This window comes from Microchirus variegatus, assembly GCF_963457635.1.
Source record: "Microchirus variegatus genome assembly, chromosome: 18".
NCBI classification, from domain to species: Eukaryota; Metazoa; Chordata; class Actinopteri; order Pleuronectiformes; family Soleidae; genus Microchirus; species Microchirus variegatus.
The window spans coordinates 2,332,692-2,348,732 of record NC_139819.1 but is presented as its reverse complement, the minus strand read 5'-3'; the positions used below and the strand labels follow the sequence as shown (position 1 = coordinate 2,348,732).

At 39.8% G+C, this 16,041-nt stretch overlaps 2 protein-coding genes across 2 annotated transcripts in view; one reads left to right on the top strand and one right to left on the bottom strand.

Annotated features, from left to right (window-relative positions):
* Positions 1 to 16,041, bottom strand: part of LOC310940166 (dual specificity testis-specific protein kinase 1) — a gene marked incomplete at both ends in the record, with an annotated part of 72,081 nt that overhangs the window by 18,554 nt on the left and 37,486 nt on the right. The gene's annotated exons all lie outside the window — the stretch shown is intronic.
* The window catches only part of nsmfb (NMDA receptor synaptonuclear signaling and neuronal migration factor b), a gene marked incomplete at its 3' end in the record, with an annotated part of 43,057 nt that overhangs the window by 15,206 nt on the left and 11,810 nt on the right, over positions 1 to 16,041 (top strand). The window contains exons 4-5 of the mRNA XM_083905324.1: positions 752 to 824; positions 9,181 to 9,249. Of these exons, the coding sequence (XP_083761450.1) occupies positions 752 to 824; positions 9,181 to 9,249 (142 nt within the window). The remainder of the gene's footprint in view (positions 1 to 751; positions 825 to 9,180; positions 9,250 to 16,041) is intronic.

The following is a 16,041-nucleotide window of genomic DNA, read 5'->3' as shown; positions in this document are numbered from 1 at the left end:
CTGAACTCACCAACAACAACAGTACAGACAAAATATTTGCATTAAAAAAAACATATTTTGCAGACTGCAAATCATGTTTATGCATGTGGCGCCACCTACGGCCGTCAACCAATCATTGCAGTCAGCAGAGTCTCAGCTGCCGAGCAACCACGGGTTGCCAGTTACGTCAAAAAAAAACGAAACCTAAAAGACCTCTGTATTTTTGAATTTGAGTGTAGTAACCGTTTTTGGCCACTTTCTTACATATGGCGCCTTTAAAGATTTAACTTGTTATGATTATGAGTTCAATAAGACGTTAATGCAAAGTCCTTTTAACGTCGCTTATTTCTTTGATTATGATTTTTTTGCCGATGATTAAAAAACAAAAAAAATTGTTACTCAAACAGAGAATCACTGGAGCTGCTACGAGTTGCATTCAAGGACCCTTCATGTCCTCCAACTGAAACATAAATATGGGTCATTCTGGACGGCTTATTGCGCTTAGGCGACCAGCTACGAGTTACATTCAGGGACCCTTGTAAAAGTGTGTTACTTGTGCACGATCCACAGCTTGTTCAGTTCTGAGGAACAGCTACAAGGTGCATTCAAGGAAAATAGTAAATTTCATTCATTATTCTATATATTATCTGCTTTTAGGAATTAATTATCAGCTGATTTTATTCTACATTCGTGCTCTAAATGATTATTTGTAAAATAAAAAAAAGTCTTAAAGGTAAGGTAACAACGTCTTTTCATTTTCTGTGTTTTGCAGAGGACGCACCAAACAGCTGGTTCCCCAAAGAGAACATGTTCAGTTTCCAGACAGCCACCACCACCATGCAGGCGTGAGTACGGCACACAGATCCACGCCTTCACGCCCACGCCGAGCGTCTGAGAGCGAGCGCCGAACACGCCGATCGTGATCCACGTCTCAATCCTCACATTTCTCTCCTCCGTGAGCTTTTTATCAGACAGTAAAACGTGTTCTAAACATCGTTCACTTCCATTTCTTCTGATCTGCGGCAGCCGGAGCTTGAAACGAAGAGGCTTTACATACATTTTTTAGATTGGTTTAGGATATTTTATAACCAAAAAAAAGGCTTTATATAATGCATAAATAAGGAAATAAAATAATAACTCTTCATGTTATTATTGAAATGTGCCACTTTCTTCGTCAATTGACTGTTCTTTACTCGTCAAGTTGTTATTTGGTCCATAAAATGAACGGAAACTAAGAATTAGTTTATCATATTTTTCACATCATAATGAAGCCAAAATCAGGGAATTTTTGTTTTTAATTAAATAAAAAACCACTCAAACAGTCTGCGATTGATTAAGGAGTCGTTTTCTTTTGATAAAACTGTCATTTTAATCAGAAATGATCAAACATCAGGACGCAATTTAATAAACGAGTTTTACAGCGTTGTTTCTTTCCACTTTAGTCCCATTCAAATGTTCTTATGTAACAGCCTAATTGTTTGTTGACACGACGCAACAAAGCACACTGCTAATTATTTTCTCATTATTTGAGTTTTCCCCCCTTTGTTTTTCCTTCCAGCAGTAATTACAGAAACGTCTATATAATATAACTATAAATGAGTAACGACACTCAGAGAATAAGAATCAGAAAACTTGATTAAATCTCAGACAACGTGCACGGAGAAGAGAAAAGTGCGATTTTTATTTTTTTCTTCTATAAAATTAAACATAAAATATAAAATGACTACGATGGATGCACGGGAACATAATGTCCAAGTACAATGGCTCAGAAATGAGGTACTATCAAACACACACACACACACACACACACACACACACACACACACACACACACACACACACACACACACACACACACTCTTGTACTTGCTGCATACTGAGGACCAGCATTTCCACTTTATAAATCAACACAATTACAAATATCTACTTCATGAACGACATCTACAAAGAACTACTGGTTGCAGTACCATAACATGTCTGCAGGTGGAGCCCCAGAGCAAAAAGGGCTGCAAAACTTTTTCTAATTTTTTAAAATTTTTGGTCCAAAATTTAACAAAAACGTCATACTTTATCGTCCAAAACTAAAAAAAAAAAAATTGACCCAAAAAAAGGTTGTACAAAATTCGACAAAACGTCATACGATACTGTCGTCCAAAATTTAAAAAAAAAATTGGACCCAAAATTTTTCGTCCAAAATTTGACAAAACGTCATACGATACTGTCGTCCAAAATTTAAAAAAAAAATTGGACCCAAAATTTTTTGTCCAAAATTCGGCAAAACGTCATACGATACTGTCGTCCAAAATTTGAAAAAAAAAATTGGACCCAAAATTTTTGTTCCAAAATTTGACAAAACGTCATACGATACGTCGTCCAAAATTTGAAAAAAAAATTGGACCCAAAATTTTTCGTTCAAAATTCGGCAAAAGTCATACGATAATGTCGTCCAAAATTTGAAAAAAAAATTGGACCCAAAATGTTTGGTCCAAAATTCGACAAAACGTCATACGATACTGTCGTCCAAAATTTGAAAAAAAAATTGGACCCAAAATTTTTCGTCCAAAATTTGACAAAACGTCATACGATACTGTCGTCCAAAATTTGAAAAAAAAATTGGACCCAAAATTTTTCGTCCAAAATTTGACAAAACGTCATACGATACTGTCGTCCAAAATTTGAAAAAAAAATTGGACCCAAAATTTTTCGGCCAAAATTCGGCAAAACGTCATACGATACTGTCGTCCAAAATTTGAAAAAAAAATTGGACCCAAAATTTTTGGTCCAAAATTTGACAAAAAGTCATACGATACTGTTGTCCAAAATTTGAAAAAAAAATTGGACCCAAAATTTTTGGTCCAAAATTCGGCAAAAGTCATACGATACTGTCGTCCAAAATTTGAAAAAAAAATTGGACCCAAAATTTTTCGTCCAAAATTCGGCAAAAGTCATACGATACTGTCGTCCAAAATTTGAAAAAAAAATTGGACCCAAAATGTTGGTCCAAAATTTGACAAAACGTCATACGATACTGTCGTCCAAAATTTGAAAAAAAAATTGGACCCAAAATGTTTGGTCCAAAATCCGACAAAACGTCATACGATACTGTCGTCCAAAATTTGAAAAAAAAATTGGACCCAAAATTTTTGTCCAAAATTTGACAAAAAAAATTGGACCCAAAATTTTTGGTCCAAAATTCGACAAAACGTCATACGATACTGTCATCCAAAATTTGAAAAAAAAATTGGACCCAATATTTTTGGTCCAAAATTTGACAGAAATTTTTTTTTTTCACAAATTGAGTATAGCATGTTATAGCAACCTAAGGAAGTGATTTGAATGAAAACAAAGTGAGGACCGACCAAAATGTCCTCACTCTGTAAAAATGACCTCACTTTGTTGGATAAAAACCCTCACTGGTCCTCAGTATGCCGCAAGTACAAGAACACACACACACGCAGTGTGACGTGTTAATTATCGCTCGTCACGCAGATCTTTTAATTACGACCCTCAGACAGTCGAGGCTCCGCCCCCTTCTCTCCCACGCTCTCTCTCAGCGTCTTCCATTTTGTTCCATTCATGTCCGACTGTTTCCGTCTCTCTATTATGGTTCTGGAGCAGAGATTTATTCTAGTTCACGTCCTCGTCTTTATCCGATTACAACCAAACGTGTGCAACGTTATCATCATCATCGTTATAATATTCACCTTTGCTCACTCGGGCCACTTTATTAGGTACAGCTCGTTATCACGAATAGACGAGAGCATTTCAGTCGTTTTTTTATCTTAAAGAAATAAAGCGTGAAGCGTGTTTTTCTTCCATTTTCTTACTATTTCACCTCAAATAGAAAACTGTGTGTGTGTGTGTTATGTGGCTGACGCTGCTGCTAACTTCTTCTTCTTCTTCTTCTTCTTCTCTCCACGGCTGTTTTCCAAACTGCGACTGAAGAATATCGTGAGTATCTTTTTTTTTTAAACGCCCCCGCCGCTCTTCTTCTTCTTCTTCTTCTTCCTCCCTTTTATCCCTCGTGTGCTTTTTTGTCCTCTTTGGTCTTCAGTGTCCTTCAGCCTTCAAGAGCTTGGCCTCAGGTGTTTGAAGAGTCAGTAACAGAAGCAGCTGCTGCTTTAAAAAAAAAACCTGTTTTAAAGCTCACATAGAGTTGGTCCTGTTGCACATATATGTGAGTTATGGAGGTCTACTTACATACGCTAACTTGTTTTTATGGTCAAAAACCTCCTAGTTGCTGTAAACGAGCCGATAGAAATCTCTCCTTACTGACGCTCTCCTCAGCTGCGGTATTTCAGACATAAACTTCACCCCCAGAAGACAGAACAAAAAACAAAAAGTATCTCGGAATGACTTGAAATTTACCATGCTAGTAGTCAGTGTTGCCCTGAACAGGGATCCTTTGAAAATATTTGCATATCTCTTAAGGAATAATTTTAGTGAATTTTTGAAAATCAGGAAATGATCCATTTGCCCTGAAACACTTTGACAGTGAGCTGACTTTCTTCTCAAAAACAAAAAAGTATCTTGGAATGACTTGAAATTTACCATCATAATAGTCGTTATCGCCCTGAACAAGGATCTGTTGAAAATATTTGCAAACCTCTTAAGGAATATTTTTCATGAATTTTTTAAATCAGGAAATGATCCATTTGCCCTGATGCACTTTGACAGTGAGCTGACTTTCTTCTCAAAAACAAAAAGTATCTCGGAATGACTTGAAATTTACCATGATGATAGTCGTTATCGCCCTAATCAAGGATCTGTTGAAAATATTTGCATGTCTCTTAAAGAATAATTTTAATGAATTTTTGAAAATCAGGAAATTAACCATTTGCCCTGATGCACTTTGACAGTCAGCAGACTTTCTTCTCAAAAACAAAAAGTATCTCAGAATGACTTGTGTACACTTCACCTACGCATCGCAAGAAACGCAAGGAATTCAGATTATTCCGTGAAATAACTGCGTACGGGAAGTTTCTAACACGAGGACAAACTTGGAGATGGGAGGGTTTTTAGTGACAGTAAATTCACAGATGGCAGAGGGAACGTTCTACATCCACGAGCTGCATTTAATGGTCGTTAACTCTGATTGCTGCAGTGTCAACTTACCTCGGTTCATAAGGGACTGTGTGGCTTTATTAGGGTTCTTTCTTTAGATACAGTTTGCCTACACTATGGTGCAGAAATTATTAGATTTACAGATTTACACTCTGCTCTGTAAGTGGACAAAGGTATTTAGACGCCTCACCGTCGCACCAACTGGAACACAAAATCAAACCTTGGAGAGTCCAACAAAAAGAGCTAAAGGCCGTTATTGAGAGACTGAAAATCATCTTTTTAAACAAGAAGAAAATCTCACAGAACCAGAACCATCACAGATGAGCGGCATCTGCCTCGGCAGGTTGTGGTGAAAGGATTAGATCCAGAGGAAATTTAGTCTGATGGTAGATAGAGTGTCCAATCCTGCATAATTATGCCAAATTTTGTTTAAATCCAATGAGTTTTATGGATTATTTTTCCCAGTTTTGCCCATAATCAGTGATTGGGAATTCTTGGAAATGTGATCATTGTTTCAGTGGGTAAAATCTTACCAAAATTCACTGGGTTCATACTCGTGTGATCACCTACACATCACAAGAAACAATATCCAGATTATTCATACAAACTTGGAGATTAACTTGTCGGAGGTTATTAGTGACAGTAAATTCACAGATGACGCCTGACTGTTTTTTATACTCCACGCCATGTTTTCAGTCTCACATTGTAAAGGATTAGCGACTTCAACGAGCACAAATAATCTGACCGTTAAAGTTTCGCCCTAAAGCCACGAGCTCATGCAACCGTCGTGTAACGTAAAGACAATGTAAACAGCGTCCAGTAAATAAGTTGTATGTAAAAATAGACTAGGACACGGGACAATAGCAGGTCATATATGTAGCATGAATGCTACTTTCAGCACATAAAGGCACACAAGGATGGGTTAGCCTAGCCCAAGGATGTACTTTAGCAGTGGAGAATTCAAGTACTTTCAAATTCTGATAAATGTACCAATGTTCGTTATAGTAGACGTTTGCAAACTTCAGAAAACTATGGACAAGGTTCAGATTTTAGTTTTCGAAATAGTTCGGAGAAACAAAATTAGTTTGTAATGATGAATTCGTGAAATTGTACTTAAAATGTAAATATATGAAATAAAAATCCAAACACTACGAGGGAAACAATAGACAGTCTGTCAGGGACACATGTATGTATGTATGCACAGGTTGACCTGGTGAAAACAACAGGGGTGGTGAAGTGGGTGTGGTCAGGTAAATGGCGGGAAAACCAAACCAATACCACTTGGGGAAAAAACCCTCTTTGACGGCTTTAGGTCCACATGCAGCACCATTACGAGTCACCAGGGGGCCACAGCTCAAACTTAAGGTGCAATTTCTCTGACGTCACAACTGTTAAATATAACGGGTCTAGTTCTTTGGATGTTGATGTCCCGTATTTAACATCTTCAGAGTCATTACGATGGTTAAATGTCTTGTTGTGGGGAGATTGGGGAGCCGTCTCCACTGCCCCCTAGTGTCTGTTATTGGAGAAACAGCCTCGCAAGGGTTTTAGAGTATTTGCAGTCGGGAGGTCTCACAAAGTCTCGGGTCTCGCGAGAAACACAAAGGATGGATAAAAAGGTAGATGATAGGATGTTTACGTCGGTGTCGTAACAGCGTGTACTCCCAAACTCTAGGGGGAGCTCTGTAGAGAAAAGGGGTTAAAAGTTCTGCTTTATTGTCGGAATAAGATATTTTAGGAATACGCTACATGGTAAGAATTCGGGCAAATTATTGAGTAAACATAAAGCAAAAAACAGCACAGTTGCGAACTCTGTAACCAAGTTTATTTGCAAACTTTGCGAGAATAGTGAGCTACTGTTTACCACAGAGAACGTTGTCTTTTTTAACGTGGTATATTCAGACGTACGACAGCTGCTGTTGTCTCTAAGTCTACTCGGCAGATGGTGGAATAAGTGACAGGGGGAAGGAAAAAAGTGACGGAATAGGTATCGTAATACTGAATTTGCAAGGTAGCATGAAAAGTCCTGGGGTAATGAAGGCGCTGCACACACATTCCGGCAGATTCTCGTCGTCGCCGTGACGATCGTCAGCTGTCTGTGCGTCTGTCAATCAACGACGGGCGACAGGACATGACTCCGTTTCAGACACACACTGTCACCAGTGATACTCATTATGTCTGACATCCTGTCAGAGACATTACTGTCCCCGCTGGGAGACCCAGGGTCTGCGCTGACCGACCAATGGGGAGAAATCATCGCCCATTAAATCTGTCACAGGGAACACGGTGCCTTAAAAGTGGAGCTGTCAATCAATTAAAAATACTTAATCAGGATTAATCGCACGACTTTCCATGGTAAATGTGTTAAAAATGGCAATTTAATCACACGTTAATAAACAATCTGTTGTAAATGTACTATGTTGTTTATTATCGCTGCATTTCAGAACCATGACAATTACTGTTTCCAAAATGACATGACATATTAACTTGAATGTAACATGATGTCATAATACTGACATTATATCATCCTGGAAACTGGCTACACATTAAAGCTGCTGTAGATTTGACTGAAACAAAAATAATTTGGAACCCGACAAAAACCACAAGCTAGTTCATCGGTCTGTATCGATGCCTCCAATTCCATAGGGAAGAAAACATCACAAATGAGAAAATGTCAATATCACATGCTGTAACAATATTCACGAGACATTACAATGATACAAAAGGTTAAAGGTTCATTATGTAATAAATCTAAAGCAACTGGCCATAAAATCCTCAAACAAACTGAACTCACCAACAACAACAGTACAGCCAAAATATTTGCATTAAAAAAAAATATTTTGCAGACTGCAAATCATGTTTATGTTTTGAAATCATGTTTTGGCGTCATGTGGCGCCACCTACCGCCGTCTACCAATCATTGCAGTCGGTAGAGTCCCAGCTGCCGAGCGACCGCGGGTTGCCAGTTACGTCAGAAAACGAAACCTAAAAGACCTCGGTGAATTTATGTAGTAGTATTTATGTAATGTAGTAACCATTTTTGGCCACATTCTTACATATGGCACCTTTAAAGATTTAACTTGTCATCGCTAATTTCCTTTGATTATGATTTTTTTGGTGATGATTAAAAAAAAAAAAAAAAAAAAAAAGTTGTTACTCAAACAGAGAATCACTGGAGCTGCTACGAGTTGCATTCAAGGACCCTTCATGGCCTCCGACTGAAACATTGCGCTTAGACGACCAGCTACGCGTTACATTCAGGGACCCTTGTAAAAGTTTGTTACTTTTGCACAAAGTTCTGAGGAACAGCTACAAGATGCATTCAAGGAAAACAGTAAATTTAATTCATTACTGTACTTTTCCATCTCTTACCACATCTATCATTTTGCAGTCGTGATGACATTTACGAGGGTCATTGGAGGGATTTTGTCGCTCCTGAACACGGTGGATTCTGCGTTTCCCTCAATCGCAAGAATTAGCATCGGAGAAAAATAAGTCTACTATAGATATGTAACAGACAGGAACTCTGTGTCGGATTTCACGAGCAGACCACGCCCCCTTCTCTGCTCCCCCCCCCCAGCTCTCAGGTCACTTCTTGGCATTTTGGGCAGATTTAGCATCAGAAAACAGGCAGCTCTTTGGTTGCTCCTTATTGTATTTACTTGTATTGTGGTCCTAGTGTGTGTGTGTGTGTGTGTGTGTGTGTGTGTAGTGTAACCGCTCACCAAAGCTAACCAAACCCTTAAACCCCGCACTAACCACTGTGGACTAAACCAACCCTCTAACTCCCCCCCCCCCCCCGTGTGCTGTTGCCTCATCCTGACTGGAACTTTATATTTATGCCCGAACCCGACGGGACCCAAAGGGCTTCAGTTAGTTTCTCTCAGCAAGTGTGAAATTAAAGTTCAACCAAGTGTAAAAAAAAAACAAAAACATACATATAAAGCGCGAGTAGCAGAGCTGAAGTATAAATGATTTACGAGGTGAAGTCATTTTTCACTTGTGCAAAGGTTTTCACGCACCTTGGGTCACTTTGGGTTCAGACAAAAATGACTTGGTCGGGCGCATCCAAAGACATACAAGTTGACATCGCCTAAAAAAAAAAAAAAAACACTTCATGCTTTGACGTCCTGGCAGGGCTTTCCGAGGCATTGCTGAGAGAAAGAGGCGGAAAAGAGAGCAGGAGGCAGCCACCGTGATGGAGAGGTACCGTGTGTCCTGTCCTGTCCAGTCCTGTCTTGTGTGGTGAAAGATGTGGCCGATAACGGCAAAATAACACCAAGAGACCAAAATATCAGGTCCAAAAAAAAGAAAGAATTGTATTTCTTATTGGACCAGATGTCTGATTTGTAAATGCATCTCTACGTCTGTGTTGACTGTAGACCTTCAAACGTCTTTCTCTTCAAATGATTTCTGGCAGGCTGTCGATGAGACGTGTAATACTGCTCTCCACGGTTCAAAATATCCAATCACAGTCCAACATATTTGATTTGTTACCACATTTCAAGTTCCCCAATGCAGTTCAAAGTTAGTCCAAAGCAGTCCAAAATTTCCAAGGTCCAAAGTTCCTCAACACAATTCAAAGTTCCGCCAAAATAGTCAACATTTTCTCAACACAATTCCAAGTTCCTTCAAAGTAGTCCCAAAGGTCCTACACATAATTCCATGTTCCTTCAAGGTAGTCCAAAGTTCCTCAACACAATTCCAAGTTCCTCTAAAATAGTAAAAGTGTCCCCAACACAGTTCAAAGTTCCTTCAACGTAGTCCAACGTTGCTCCAATTCAGTCAAAATTTCCTCAGCACAATTCAAAGTTCCTCCAAAATAGTCAAAATTTCCCAAAGGTGCTCAACACAATTCCAAGTTCCTTCAAAGTGGTCCCAAAGTTCCTCAACACAATTCCAAGTTCCTTCAAAGTAGTCCCAAAGTTCCTCAACACAATTCCAAGTTATTTCAAAGTAGTCCCAAAGGTTCTAAACACAATTCCAAGTTCCTTCAAAGTAGTCCCAAAGTTCCTAAACAAAATTCCAAGTTCCTTCAAAGTAGTCCCAAAGGTTCTAAACACAATTCCAAGTTCCTTCAAAGTAGTCCCAAAGTTCCTAAACACAATTCCAAGTTCCTTCAAAGTAGTCCCAAAGGTTCTAAACACAATTCCAAGTTCCTCCTAAGCAGTCCCAAAGTTCCTCAACACAAGTCCAAGTTCCTTCAAAGTAGTCCCAAAGGTCCTAAACACAATTCCAAGTTCCTTCAAAGTAGTCCCAAAGGTTCTAAACACAATTCCAAGTTCCTCCAAAGCAGTCCCAAAGTTCCTCAACACAATTCCAAGTTCCTTCAAAGTAGTCCCAAAGTTCCTCAACACAATTCAAAGTTCCTCCAAAATAGTCAAAATTTCCCAAAGGTCCTAAACACAATTCCAAGTTCTTTCAAAGTAGTCCCAAAGGTTCTAAACACAATTCCAAGTTCCTTCAAAGTAGTCCCAAAGGTTCTAAACACAATTCCAAGTTCCTTCAAAGTAGTCCCAAAGTTCCTCAACACAATTCCAAGTTCTTTCAAAGTAGTCTCAAAGGTTCTAAACACAATTCCAAGTTTTTTCAAAGTAGTCCCAAAGGTTCTAAACACAATTCCAAGTTCCTTCAAAGTAGTCCCAAAGTTCCTCAACACAATTCCAAGTTCCTTCAAAGTAGTCCCAAAGGTCCTCAACACAATTCCAAGTTCCTTCAAAGTAGTCCCAAAGTTCCTCAACACAATTCCAAGTTCCTTCAAAGTAGTCCCAAAGTTCCTCAGCACAATTCCAAGTTCCTTCAAAGTAGTCCCAAAGGTCCTCAACACAATTCCAAGTTCTTTCAAAGTAGTCCCAAAGGTTCTCAACACAATTCCTAGTTTCTTCAAAGTAGTCCCAAAGTTCCTCAACACAATTCCAAGTTCCTTCAAAGTAGTCCCAAAGTTCCTCAACACAATTCCAAGTTCCTTCAAAGTAGTCCCAAAGTTCCTCAACACAATTCAAAGTTCTTTCAAAATAAGCAAAATTTCCTCAGCACAATTCCTTGTTCCTTCAAGGTAGTCCCAAAGTTCCTCAACACAATTCCAAGTTCCTCTAAAATAGCAAAAGTGTCCCCAACACAGTTCAAAGTTCCTTCAACGTAGTCCAACGTTGCTCCAATTCAGTCAAAATTTCCTCAGCACAATTCAAAGTTCCTCCAAAATAGTCAAAATTTCCCAAAGGTCCTAAACACAATTCCAAGTTCCTTCAAAGTAGTCCCAAAGTTCTTCAACACAATTCCAAGTTCTTTCAAAGTAGTCCCAAAGGTTCTAAACACAATTCCAAGTTCCTTCAAAGTAGTCCCAAAATTCCTCAACACAATTCCAAGTTCCTTCAAAGTAGTCCCAAAGGTCCTCAACACAATTCCAAGTTCCTTCAAAGTATTCCCAAAGGTCCTAAACACAATTCCTAGTTTCTTCAAAGTAGTCCCAAAGTTCCTCAACACAATTCCAAGTTCCTTCAAAGTAGTCCCAAAGGTTCTAAACACAATTCCAAGTTCCTTCAAGGCAGTCCAAAGTTCCTCATTAGCTCAAAGCCTTTAGCTCAAAGCCACCTAGCAAAGCTATCTCCTCTCAAAAGGTCTCTGGTGCCTCACACTCCCAGAAGAAAACACCCAAACCAGCTCAAATGGTTGTATCATTGATTTACTGTAAAACAACTAAGACAGAAGTGTAAATAACAGTAACAGCAGAGGGTTTTTGCTGTTCGCCACAAATGGCAGCCATTTTAGAATCCTATGTGGGGTTTGTTTGGTTGCTCCAACTTAAGGCAGTGTTCCAGATATGTAGGCACTACAAGTGGAACATACCATTAGTACCAGAATAACTCGGTGGGACTTTTTCTCCTTCTCAACCCCATGCCCCTGAATAACGACAAAGCTGCTTTAGCGTCATGCTAGCACATGTGACTTTGAGCTGCTTTGCTAACTCTCTCAGTTCGTTTTTTCTCCATATTTACTCAAGGTTGCTCTGACAGAACAATAAACAGTGTAAACAGTGTAAATATAACAGCAGCGACGTCATGAAATGCAGATCACGAGACAGTGTCCAACGTTAGCGCTCAATCCCACGTTTCGTCTCTCACCAAACGTGTTAGTTTTGCGTCGTTCTGTACAAAGTGTGGAAGAAATTTGCATTTCTGCTCAAAACAAAACACAAACTTGTTTTTTTCTGTACAAATACACTGTAAATGTGTATTTTCTTAATGAAACGTTGCCATTTAAAGCCGTTTTCCTTCGTCAACCAAAGAAAATGGCTACATTTCTTCATGTTTTTTTCGTGAGTTTGTGGTAACAGTGAAGATGTTTTCTCATGTGAGCTTTGGTGTCGATTGTTTTGTTTTGGAGCGTTTTCTGTCCGTAACATCAAAACCACTTAAACAGACGTTGTTTATTCACACACAATAAAAAAAAACAACCCTCAAGTTCCCAGATAAATTGATGTCAGAAACTAAAACAACAGCCCAGGTGAAGCAGGAGCATGAAAACCCTCTGAGGACAAACAGAAGCTGAGCAGAGCTGAGGGATTTTATTCTGTGGAGACCAGGTGAAGGCGATGAGGTGATTGTGTGAGCAGCAGCTGCACCGATTACAAGGTGGGAACGTTCCAGGTCTCTGGTGAAGAGGCAGAGTCGAGAGCTCACACCTGCATCTTCAGGCGCTTTGTGATGACTCAGATGCTGATGCACACGTTTAAATATAATTCATACATGACGGCAAATTCGCACGTTTATTTTTAAGTCCGATTTCTCACAAAACGGCGAACTCTGTTGTGACCTATTTGACCAAACTCTGCGCGACTTCCTGTTGTTTCAAAGTAAAAGCACTTCAGTTCCCTGAAGCCATTCATTTTCATTCATTTGCCTGATCATACACATGAATGAATGATGTCGAGTTCTGGTATTTTGTTGATGTTAAAGAGCAGCATTTAAAGGTACATTATGACATTTTCAAGTGCAAACCCTTGATTCAGTCGTTAAAGGTGCCATATGTAAGAATGTGGCAAAAAACGGTTACTACATTCAAATTCAGGTCTTTTAGGTTTCGTTTTTTTGACGTAACTGGCAACCCGTGGTTGCTCGGCAGCTGAGACTCTACTGACTGCAATGATTGGTAGACGGCGGTAGGTGGCGCCACATGATGCCAAAACATGATTTCAAAACATAAACATGATTTGCAGTCTGCAAAAGATTTTTTTTGATTTGAATTTCTTATAACTATAACAAACTGAACTCACCAACAACAACAGTACAGACAAAATATTTGAAATATAAAAAAAATATATTTTGCAGACTGCAAATCATGTTTATGTTTTGAAATCATGTTTACCGCCGTCTACCAATCATTGCAGTCAGTAGAGTCTCAGCTGCCGAGCAACCGCGGGTTGCCAGTTACGTCAGAAAACGAAACCTAAAAGACCTCGGTATTTTGAATTTGAATGTAGTAACAGTTTTTGGCCACATTCTTACATATGGCGCCTTTAAATGTTGGTTTTATCTACATAACCATCTGCACTTGTTGGACATTATGGAATTCTGGACTATAGTTTGAGTAAATTGTCTCTATGTTAGACAGGTTTTTTCCTGATGAATCAGCAGTTTTGCGTTGACCCAATTCTGATCTTTTACTTCCTTCCATGCGGCACAAACCACGTATGACACACACGGACTCAGTGATCTCGTCAGATCAGATCAAAGCGTCGTACGCATGTGGAAATAAATCAGGTTTGAATCAGACGTGGGGGTCACGCGGTTGCGGTGGTTACCGCACGTCGTAAAAGAAATGACGACATGTGAGAATCGGGCATCAAGATATGCAAGATATGCAGCGTTAATATCACCAAAGAGTCTCTCTGACATTATTTATGATCCACTCGATACGATGACAAACCGCTGCCGTTTACACCTGAATCAAAAGCTGTGCTCGCTCAGTCCTCAGCTGCTCTTTTATAGGCCCATCAAGAACACACTGTTGTGTGTGTGTGTGTTAGACAGGTTTAATCAGTGTTTGTCACTCAAACACTGACGCGCAAAAAGCAAAGTCTATCAATAAAGAGCTGTTGATCGATGATGTGGCAACAGCTCCTTGTGTGTGTGTGTGTGTGTGGTAAATTGTCTCTTTGGTGTCTCAGGGGTGGACGCGTCGAGGACGACCCGTGTTCCATAGATGAACTCGTGCATGTCAAATGTTTACAACTTTGACGTATTTGCAGGAACCCGTTGACACGACGACGACGGCGGCTCTAAATCCTGCCGTGCAGGTTATTGTGAGTGGTTTTAAAAGAAAGCCGTCGTCGCTCAGTGTTTGAGTGATGGATCCCCCCGCGACTCTGACTCATCGCTCTAATTTAAGACTCTGCCTTCGCGACGCGTCGACAAGGCTTTTCTGGAATGACTCGAAACTGTGGCTAAATATACGCAACGTCGAAGGCTGACAGTCACACACACTCATACTTGTTGAGCGTTTTCTTAACCCACTTTTTAGAATCCCTGCTCCAAAATGCCCAAAACTAAATAGAGTAAATCTCTGCAGTTAAAAGCTCTATGTGAATTATCTCGGTCAGAGTAAATGTAGACGGAACACAGTATAACTGAAGGATGGTTTTCTCTCGCCTAAAAAAGTATTGCATTTTAAAGCAAATATCACCTTTGAAATATGCAGTAGGAGCTTAAAAAACACACAAAGGTCACATAACAACATGTAGGACGTGAGCTGTGCAAAGTTTGATGCTGCTGAAGTGAAGCAGAATGAAATTACGGAGGTTTTAGGACACGGAGGACACGGAGGACACAAAAGACGAGACTATTCCGAGTGAAGTGAATTGACTCCCTCAGTCAGGGTCTGATAGTTTTGTTTCCACACGAAGGAACGCAGCAAACCAATCATGTTATGGACGTTCAGAAGATCGTCTGCTCTGAATATTGACCGATGATCAAAGTCCAAGACCAGATTATTATGTTTTCCTTGGTTCTGAAGCAAGTGTTCCTGAATCCTGAGTCCTGGTTTTAGATGTTTCCCTTGTTACAGCTCTGCAAAAAGCCTGATAACGACCTGTTCATTTGAATCAGGTGTGTGTGTGTTGGAGCAAGGGGAAACATCTAAAACCAGGGACCAGGATCCAGAAACACTCTGGATTATGTTAAATCTAACCCACAAATTGCCTTTTAAAAACATGTTTGAACTTCACTGAAAGTGAAAGAATCATTGTCCGACGTCTTCTCCGCTTCATTAGACGTCCATTAAAATTAACACTCTCCAAACCCCCGGCGAGAGGAAAAACCACTTATCAGCGTCTTTATCTTCTCTGTCTTGACGAAGCTTCAGTGGAAACACTCAGGATCACTCGTTCTCTCGTCCCCTCGGTGAACAAACTCATCCTGATGTGTAAAATCCTCCGGGATCAGCGTCTCATTTTTAGCCACAGCAGTGATTTAGCGACGCGAGCAGCTGAGACGGCGTGAAGCGTGAAGCTCTCACGAGCTTTGATCAATCCCCACGAAAACTAACCGTCCTTTTTTAAAGTTTTTTTTTTTTTTGTTCCTCTTACGTCTGTTTCTGGATTCCGTTTCTTGTCTTTGTTGTTTTTCCTTCTCCTGTGGGGTAACAACGTAACCTGTATACGCACAGTGTTTTTAACGCGAGCCCAGACTTTTGTTTGTGATCTGGATCCGAAACGATGTCGGGGAAAAGACCCAGCTGTGCAGAGACGGAACATCTCGTGCTTTAAATTTCTTTTTTTCAAGTCAAGGAAACAATGTTTCAAGCATTCATTAAAAAAACAAGACTATTTCTTTTCCAGTGACCTAATTAGTTCTCCATGTATTACCACAAGGTGGCAGCAGCAAGTGGACTGGTTAGTGTTTGCAGCCGTGATGAAATTTACGAGGGTCACGTACAAGTGAGGGAGTGCAAAGAACAAGTGAGGGAGTGCAAAGAAAAATGAGCGAGCGCAAAGAACAAGTG